Source organism: Fonticula alba (genome assembly GCF_000388065.1).
Source record: "Fonticula alba strain ATCC 38817 unplaced genomic scaffold supercont2.2, whole genome shotgun sequence".
NCBI classification, from domain to species: Eukaryota; order Rotosphaerida; family Fonticulaceae; genus Fonticula; species Fonticula alba.
The window spans coordinates 1,158,404-1,166,440 of record NW_009242972.1 but is presented as its reverse complement, the minus strand read 5'-3'; the positions used below and the strand labels follow the sequence as shown (position 1 = coordinate 1,166,440).

The 8,037-nt window shown below is 67.6% G+C and overlaps 2 protein-coding genes across 5 annotated transcripts in view; one reads left to right on the top strand and one right to left on the bottom strand.

Moving 5' to 3' along the window:
• H696_01284 (hypothetical protein) overlaps positions 1-4,760 on the top strand; it is a gene marked incomplete at both ends in the record, with an annotated part of 6,441 nt that extends 1,681 nt beyond the window's left edge. Inside the window, 5 exons of the mRNA XM_009495176.1 lie at positions 35-2,651; positions 2,827-3,600; positions 3,769-3,937; positions 4,070-4,381; positions 4,557-4,760. Of these exons, the coding sequence (XP_009493451.1) occupies positions 35-2,651; positions 2,827-3,600; positions 3,769-3,937; positions 4,070-4,381; positions 4,557-4,760 (4,076 nt within the window). The remainder of the gene's footprint in view (positions 1-34; positions 2,652-2,826; positions 3,601-3,768; positions 3,938-4,069; positions 4,382-4,556) is intronic.
• A 67-nt stretch (positions 4,761-4,827) lies between these two features.
• On the bottom strand, positions 4,828-7,791 carry H696_01283 (hypothetical protein). 4 transcript variants are annotated; one of them, XM_009495172.1, is made up of 8 exons: positions 7,603-7,791; positions 7,016-7,430; positions 6,517-6,650; positions 6,146-6,411; positions 5,838-6,054; positions 5,651-5,719; positions 5,467-5,576; positions 4,828-5,396 (listed from the first exon to the last, which is right to left on the bottom strand). In XM_009495172.1, the coding sequence occupies exons 1-8, from the start codon at positions 7,712-7,714 to the stop codon at positions 5,283-5,285; spliced, it is 1,437 nt and encodes a 478-aa protein (XP_009493447.1). In that variant the 5' UTR covers positions 7,715-7,791; the 3' UTR covers positions 4,828-5,282. The 4 variants fall into 4 exon arrangements, with proteins under 4 accessions (XP_009493447.1, XP_009493449.1, XP_009493450.1 ...); XM_009495174.1 differs by having other exon boundaries at positions 7,016-7,791; XM_009495175.1 differs by having other exon boundaries at positions 5,838-6,411.
• Between the last annotated feature and the right edge of the window lie 246 nt (positions 7,792-8,037).

Sequence of the window (8,037 nt, the reverse complement as noted above, 5' to 3'; positions counted from 1 at the left end):
CCTTGTAACCCGGCCGAGCCTGCTGTCCCTCCAGCCATGCCCGATGCCGTGCCCGATGCCGTGCCCGAGGACACATCTCCGGGAGAGGCGCTGGACGCCTCGCCAGCTGAGAATGTGAGTCCTTCGGACCTGGCCGCTCGTCTGGACCAGGCCTTTTCCTTCGTTTCAACCATCATGGAAATCGCCGATGCCGATGTCACGGATTCCCCCGGTCCACCTGCCCCCCCGGCGGCCGAGCAGCCCTCTGCCCAGCCGTCCGATGGGTCCCCGATGGGGGACCCCTCCGTGCCGGTGCTGCCGCAAATCGCCAGCATGTCGGCCGGCAAGCTGCGGCGCATCTCGCTGCCCCCCTCGCGCCTGGCCCCGCCATCGGTCCCAATCAACCTCTCTGGCACGGCCATCTCCGAGGACGATTCCTCCTCGAGCGATGGGGATTACAGCGATTCCTCGGGTGACAGTGACACTCCGCCGGACATGGCGGGCCTCGAGCTGGATGCCGCTCACTGGCCGGAGCCCCCAAGCGCGGGGGCCGTGGTCTTTGCCACGGCCGCCATCGGCGCCCGGGGGTCCACCCCGGAGCAGCCCCTCCTGTCGCTTGGACCTGGGGATTTCATCCGCGTGCAGGAGCCCCCGGCCAAGGCCACCCCGCCGGCCGCGGCCGGGTGGGCATTTGGTCGTCAAATGTGCGCCAATGCCTTCCCCCCCGGGGCCGCCTGGGCCGCCGAGTGCGTGGGCTTCCTTCAGCAGCCGCCGGGCAGCCAGGAGGCAAGTATGCCGGCCTCGGCAACCGAGCTGCTGGTTGCCCATCGGCCGGCCGGCTTCTTCCCGTTGGCGGCCGTGCGTCGGCTGGCCGACCGGGCCCTGGTCCGGTTGTCGACGGAGGCCGAGCTGGAGCGCGACATCCGCACCCAGGCGGACGCCGTCCTGCCGGAATCCCTGCGCCCCGGGACCCCGGCCGTTGGCACTCTGATTGACCAGCCCAGCCGCAGCACAAGCTCCAAGCGCCCGAAGAAGCCGGCCTCCGGGGGCGGGTCCATTGGCCCGGCGGCCGGCGGGACCCTGCGACCGATTGTTGTTCGCCACACGGCGGCCGACTCGCCAGGGGCCGACCTGCCGGGGGGGTCTGTCGGCAATGTGGCCGCCCAGCCTCCCTGTGCCCTGAGCCAGAGTCATGTGCTGTGGCGGGACACGGTCGACCCGGCCCTGGCGGAAGCCCTGCCGCGGGATGCCCTCCGTCGCCAGGAGGCCATCTTCGAGCTGGTTCGCACGGAGGGCAGCTACCTGCGCGATTTGCTGGTCTTGGAGCTGTACTTCCAGCGACCTCTGCGCCAGGTGGGTCTCCTGTCGCTGCAGGACCCGGTTGCCGGGCAGGCAGCCGGCATGCCGGCCGGGCATCTGGCCCCGGATGGCCGTCTCCCCCAGACCCGGCTCTTTGGCCAGTTGGCCGTCCTGCGAGACATCAGTGCCCGGTTGTATGGGCGCCTGCGGGCGGCGGCCCTGGCCTGCCCATTGGTAGATGTGCTGGCCCCGGCCATTCGCCCGATTTTGCCCCTCTTCCGGGCGTATGTGGCCCACTGCTCCGGCACGCCGGCGGCCCTGGCCCTGGTGGCGGCCCTGCGTGCGGGGGAGTATGGATCGCGCGCGGCTGATGCCCTGCGCGGTCTAGATGGCGCGGCCTTCCTGCCCGGGTCGCCTGCCCGCGGGCTGGCCCTGAGTTCCTTCCTGCTGACGCCGGCCCAGCGTGTGTGCAAGTACCCGCTGCTGCTGCGGGAGATCCTGCGGTACACGCCGGAAGGCCACCCGGACCAGGCCGCCCTGGTGGACATTCTCCAGCAAATGACCGACATCGTGAACATGGTCAATGAGGAGAAGCGTGCGCTCGAGGCGGCCGAGCGCCTGGTCGCCTTCGAGCGGCGCTTCGCCAAGCTTGGCCAGGCGGATTCCTTCCTGCCGGGTCCGGGGTTCGGTGGCGGCCCGGCCGGCCAGCGGCGCCGGATCATCCATAGTGTGCACTCGGTCTTCGTGGCGGCTCCCCCGCCCGGAGGCATGGGGCCCGCCTCCAAGCGCCGGAGTGCCAGTCTGGTGGACTCGCACCGGCGGCGTGGGCTCTTCGGCGAGCGCGTGGAACCGGCCCTGGTCGGCGAGCCGCGTGCCATTTACATCCTCGACGATCTGCTGGTGGTGGTGCGCGCGGTGCTCGGCTCCGGATCCGGTGCCGGTGGGGCCGGCGGATCGCTGTCGGGCGGATCGCTGTCAGCCGCCACCGGGGCCTCTCTCGGGGCGGTGGCCGGTGCCGCGGCCACCGGCGGCGGATCCTCCAGCGGCCTGGCCGGCGCCGTGTCCGGGGTCCACCCCAACTCCCTGCTTGATGGCCCGCCGGCCGAGCAGCTGCCCGGGGGTCCGGCTCGACTGGAGCTGGTCGCTCGGTGGCCGCTGGCCCGGGTTGAGGCCATCCCCCTGCCTGGGGATGTCAGCGGCACGGCCATGATCATCTCCCTCCTGCCGTCGGTTCTCCTGTCCAAAGCCACACCCGACATCATCGAGGAGGTGGATGGCGATCCGATGTCCTCCTTCTTGTCCAAGCTCTCCGGCGACTTCCAGTCCCGGCCCATGGTCTTCCTGGCCACGCGGACGCCGGAGCAGCGGAATGCGTGCGTCCATCTGTCGTCCCCCGCTGCCCTGTCTGTCTGTCTGTCTGTCCTCCTTTCGCGTTGTTCTCTTTTGCTCGGTTTCGGCCTGGCCGCTCGCCCCCCGTTCCTTCTTTTCTGGGCAGGCCTCCCGACATGGCCGTGTGTTCCTGACCTTCCCCTCGCTGGCCATTGCCAGTCTCTTTGAGGACATTTCCACCAACCTGATCGAGCTGCTAAAGAACCGTGATCCGGATACCCTGAGCTTCGCTTCGTATCTGGGGCTCGGCGAGATGGCCGAAACGTATTGCTCCCCGGTGGAGGAGGCTTCTGCGGGCTCGGCGACCGGGGGCGCGCCCTCCGTCCACTTGTCCAGTTCCTCGGCCTCCCTGAGCTCGGTGGCCTCTTCGCAATCCGGGCACTCGGTCTCCGGCGGGGCTGGGGGCTCGGTGCGTGGCCTGTCCACCAGTGGCGGGACTTCCATCCTCCGGACCCTGTCATTGTCATCCTCCACCCGGATGTCAGCCTCCCGGAGCCGGCCGCATATTCTGGCCGACACCTTTGAGCAGCCGCGCGCACGGGCCCTGTCGACCAATTCCTCCAATGAGGAGGGCCCGGCTTTGGCCATGGGGGCCCGCGATCCCCCCCCGGCCTCGGCGGCACCAGCCGCTGGGCAGCTTCTCTTGCCGCCCACCGGCATGGCAGGGGGCCTGTCCCGAACGGGGTCTGTCGACCGGGGCCCCGGCGGGGCCGGTGGCGGCCATCTATCTCCCTCCCCCTCGCACCACTCTTTCCGGTCTTCGGGGCTTTCCATCCACTCGGCCTCGGGCGCCGGGGAGTACTCCCCGCCGCTGGCCCTGGCGGATGCCCTCTTCACACTCCGCCCCGATGGCCCGGGGCTCCCGGCCTACTTGGCAGAGTTCCTCCAGTCGGATGTCAGTCTGTGCCGCGCTCTTCCCTCGTCCCGGCCCAGGTGCGTCTGTCGCCATGTTGTCTTGTGTCTGCCTGGCTCCTGGGCTCTGTGCCTGCCGGCCCAGCGACTGACCCGCCTGGGCACCCCCTTCCCGTCCTCTCTCTCTCTCTCTCTCTCTCGGGCTTCTTTTTTTTTTTTCCTTCGCGGGCATCTCCCCCCGTGACACAGTGTCTCCTTTGCCTCCCTCGAAAGCATGGCCTTCCCCCGGACGGTGGACGCCTCGTCCAAACTTGATGCCTCGGACCCCTTCTCACTGCCCTCTTTCAATGTTCTGGGGGCTGTGCGCCGGACCGGCGTCAAGAACCGCTTCCAGCGCCTGACCGCCTCGGCCGGCTTCGTGCGTCCTCCTCCTCCTCCTCCTCCTCCTCCTCCGATTCCTTTCCTCCTGTCCCATGCTTGGCCTGTTGCCCATGTCTGACATTTGTTCCCCCCTCTTGGCCTTCGGTTCTTCCGCCGTGTGTGCCATCAGGCCTTCGAGGTGTCCATCTTCGAGCCCGCTCTCAATGTCCTGCTCCCGGTTCAGGGAGAGCCGCCTGCCCAACGTTGCGTTTACAAGACCTTCGAGGATTTCTTCCAGCTGCACTTTACCCTGAGCAGCCGCTGTGGCAGTGGCCGCTCGGAGGGGGGGCCCGGCGCCGGCGCCGTGGCCCCTGCCAGCCCCAGTGCCCAAGACTCCGGCCGGTCCCCGGAGCTTTTGGCCCTGCTGTCTGGCACCCAGCACCTGTCTTCCTTTGGGCATTTCGCCCACCTTCCCCTGCCCCAGGTCCCGCAGCAGTCCACGGTACGCGCACACTTGGGCACAAGTCCCTTCCTCTCCCCTGCCGGACGCCGGTGCCCCGATGGAGCCGCCCGCCTGCCAGCCGCTGGTCGCCTCCCATGCTGACTCTTGCCCGCTCTCCCCTCCGCCCCTCCTCTTTCCTTCTCTCCTACCCCCCCCCCTCCCCTGTCGACGGCAGCTGACCAGCGAGACGGTGTTGGAGGAAATGCTGGAGGAGTTGAACCGTTACGCCCATCGCGTGGTGCTGGCCATTCAGCTGGCGCTACATGTGGCTGTGGCTCGCGCTCCGGCGGGCGCGCAGCCGGAGATCCCCGACTGGCTGCTGACTGCCATCACGCTGGTCCGGGAATTCTGTGATGCCGATGGGGCACAGCTTCGGTGAGGGGGAGATCCCCATGTTGGGACCTTGGGCGTGGTCCCGTGCTGGCCGCGCCAGTGTGCGCCCCTGCCCCCCCCCCCCCCTCCCACCATCAGTCTGTTGGGATACTGTGCTCTTCTTATGTGGCCCATCCGCGCAGGCAAACGCCCAGGCATCTCTTTTCGTCCCTTCACTTGTAGATGCATATGTGTGCGTGTGCGTTCATGCCGCTGGCCATGGGCCGGCATGTCACCTTCGCGCGCCTGCACAATGGCCCATGCACAGGCACCCCCCCCACACCGCCCTTCAGGGTTCCCACCAGCCTCCGCACCCCTCGGGGAACAGCCATCGGCCGGCGCACGCATGCGCACATGTACGCGCCCGCCCGCCCCGCCTGCCTGCCCGCCCATCCACCCACATAACCATATGTGTTTGTAAATATATGTGAATGTCCTTGTCTTTCCCTCCATCTGCCGCCATGGTTGCTGCATTCTGCATGTGCCGTCGTCCCTCCAAGGGGTCTTACTTCTTTCCTTTTATTGCCCCTCACAAGCTTGGCCCGGGGGGGGCATCGGCCGCCTGCACGCCGGGGAAGTGCGCTCCGCCGGTGGTGAGGCCGGGGCCCGCATTCACTCGGGCCGGGCGCCTGGATATGAGGGCCTGTGTCGACATGCTGATGTTAGACGGGCTTTTGGGCGACGAAGCCAAGCGCCCGGCGATGTGGGCGCACCTGAATTCGACCGACCCGCCACCGAGCGGCGGCGGGATCCCATTCCAGGCGGCCGAAAGCCACCGGTAGCGTGTCGGTGGAGTGGGCCCAACCAATGTCCACTGAGCAATCTGCATCTCCCCCCCCCCATGCGACTGTCAGTGACACACCGATGCAAAGTGAAGGACCGCCGGCATGTGCGCACCTTCGCGGCTGGCAGTCATCACGATGCAACCCCCATCCCGGACAGGGTGGCTCGAAAGCTGCGGAGCATCTGGGGCCGCACGGAGGAGCAAAGTTGGACCGTGGGGGAGGGAAAGAAGAAGGGCCGGGAGGCCGAGGGTCAGAGGAGGAGCAGGCAAGACAGTGATCGATGGGCGAGCCGGCCGCACCGAGGAAGGTATGGCGAAATGCCCGGCCCAGGACCTCGATCAGGGGATCTCCCGCTTGGGAGACGGCATCTGCCATTTCGCGGGCCAGCTGCGTGCGAATGATCTGCTCCCCGCGGCCGGTGGTACAGACCCCCACCGGGGGCATGGGCCTGGGGCCGTACCGTCCGGACTCCCTGCGAAAGGCGCTGGCATAGAGTCCGGCCCCCAGCAGGGGGCTCTACATGGTGGGCGATGGCGGTTAGGGGGGATGCGCTGGCGAGGAGCCCAACGCCCACCGGCCAGCCTCGGCAGGGCCCCACCACACGCACCGATCCCACACGGCCTTCCTCCTTGAGCCAAATGCCACCGGAGGAAGTGGCGCAGGCAACTCGCCCGGCCCCGTCGATGACACAAACGCCGATCGTGTCGCCACCTGGCGGGACACTGGCCGGGGAGTCCGAAGGCGCCGGCTCGCGTCCTGAGGCTGGCACTTCGGCATGGGCATTGCCCGGGTGGGCCGCCGGGGAAAGCCGTGCCCGTTTGGCATTCCGAGCGTAGACATCCAGGAGCCGAATGCGCTGAGCAGCACGCTTTTCTGCGGGGGTTCCAACGCCCGGCCCGAGAGCACACCGTGCTCATGGGGGTCAGTGGTTGCCACGTTCGAATGGGAGGCAGGAGGGTGGGCCGGCAGGTGACGGACCAGTGACTAGGGCCCCGGAGACCAGGGCCTCAGCGTATGTGGGACGGTCGACCACGAGTGGCTCCTCAGAGCAAGGGTATTTGGATGCATCGAGCTCTCGACCGAGCGTCCAGCCGCCCTCACCACTGAGAAGACTATGGGGAGGTGCGTGCGTTGCGTGTGTGCGTGCGCGTGTGTGTATGCGTGCATGTGTGTGTGTGTGTGCATGTGTGTATGCGTGCATGTGCGTGCGCGTGTGTGTATGCGTGCATGTATGTGTGTGTGTGTGTGTGTATGTGTGTGTGTGTGCGTGCATGTGTGTGTGTGTGTGTGTGTGTGTGTGTGTGTGCATGTGTGCATGTGTGCATGTGTGCATGTGTGCATGTGTGCATGTGTGCATGTGTGCATGTGTGTGTACATGCGCGGACAGGTGTAAATAAGCACACGCAGGAGGGACACATTCAGAAGGGAATGCGTGCTGAATGGCAAAGGGACATGACAGGGGCGGGGGCCCGCGTACCAGGGGAGCACTCGACCGCCGGGATCGAGGCCCGAGCCGGAGCCGGCCCGAGAGCGCTGGAGGACGGCCAAAGCCAATCGAACGGGCCGCAAGATCCCCGGGCACGCGGCCAGGCCGCCGAAATCCCCCGCCCGACCGCACATGACCGCGGCATCGGCCTCAACGCGTCCAGTCCGCAGGGTGAGCGTGCTGTCCAGGCCGGCATTGGGGCCGGTGCTGCGCTCGAGGACCTCGGCCGCGGCCACGGCGGCCTCGAGCGCGGCCGATGCCTCATCCATCGGTAGCCTGGTGCAGCCGGTCGGCAGGTGCCCCGGACAGCGGGCCAATTGCTGGAGGGCTGCTCGGGCAGCCCGCCGGCAGGCAAGCAGCGCCTGACGCTCGGCCAGCGACCCGGGCACAAGCGACCCACCGCCGGCTATCGATGACAAGGGTCAATGTACAGGCACACGCGCGCACACGCACACATCTGTATAGCAAGCATGCAAGCATGCATGTGTGCATGTATGTGGGAATGGGCCTGCCCATTCGTGCATGCACAGCAGAGAACCCCCCCCCAGCCCGAGAGAAGGCGATGCTCTTTGACGAACCATGGACAAGGACGCTTGGGGGTACCTGGGTCAGACCGCCGGGCCGCGATCGACAGACAAGGCAGTCATCCGCCGGTGTCCCGGCCTTGGCAGCACAGCTCGCGGGAGGCATGCTTGGTCGATGAGTGAATGAGCGGCGGCCAGAGAAGAGGGTGTCAGCGGGAACAGGCGAGCCGGGGAATATATCCCCCCCCCTTCGAAGGGGCGAACCCCCCCGGCCAGCGTGCTTGGCCTTCTGCCTCCAGGGAGGTGCTCCGCGCGTCCTTCGCGTCCCCGGTCGCCTCGCTGTGCCGGAGCCACACGTGATTCCTCACCAGGGCCGGCCGCCGCCGGCCGTACAGGCCTGCTGAATCTGAGGCTGGATGGAATTTGGTGTATTGTGATGATTGATGAATGACAGGTGCGTGTGCGTGGAGGAGGAGAAGGGAGGGGGGG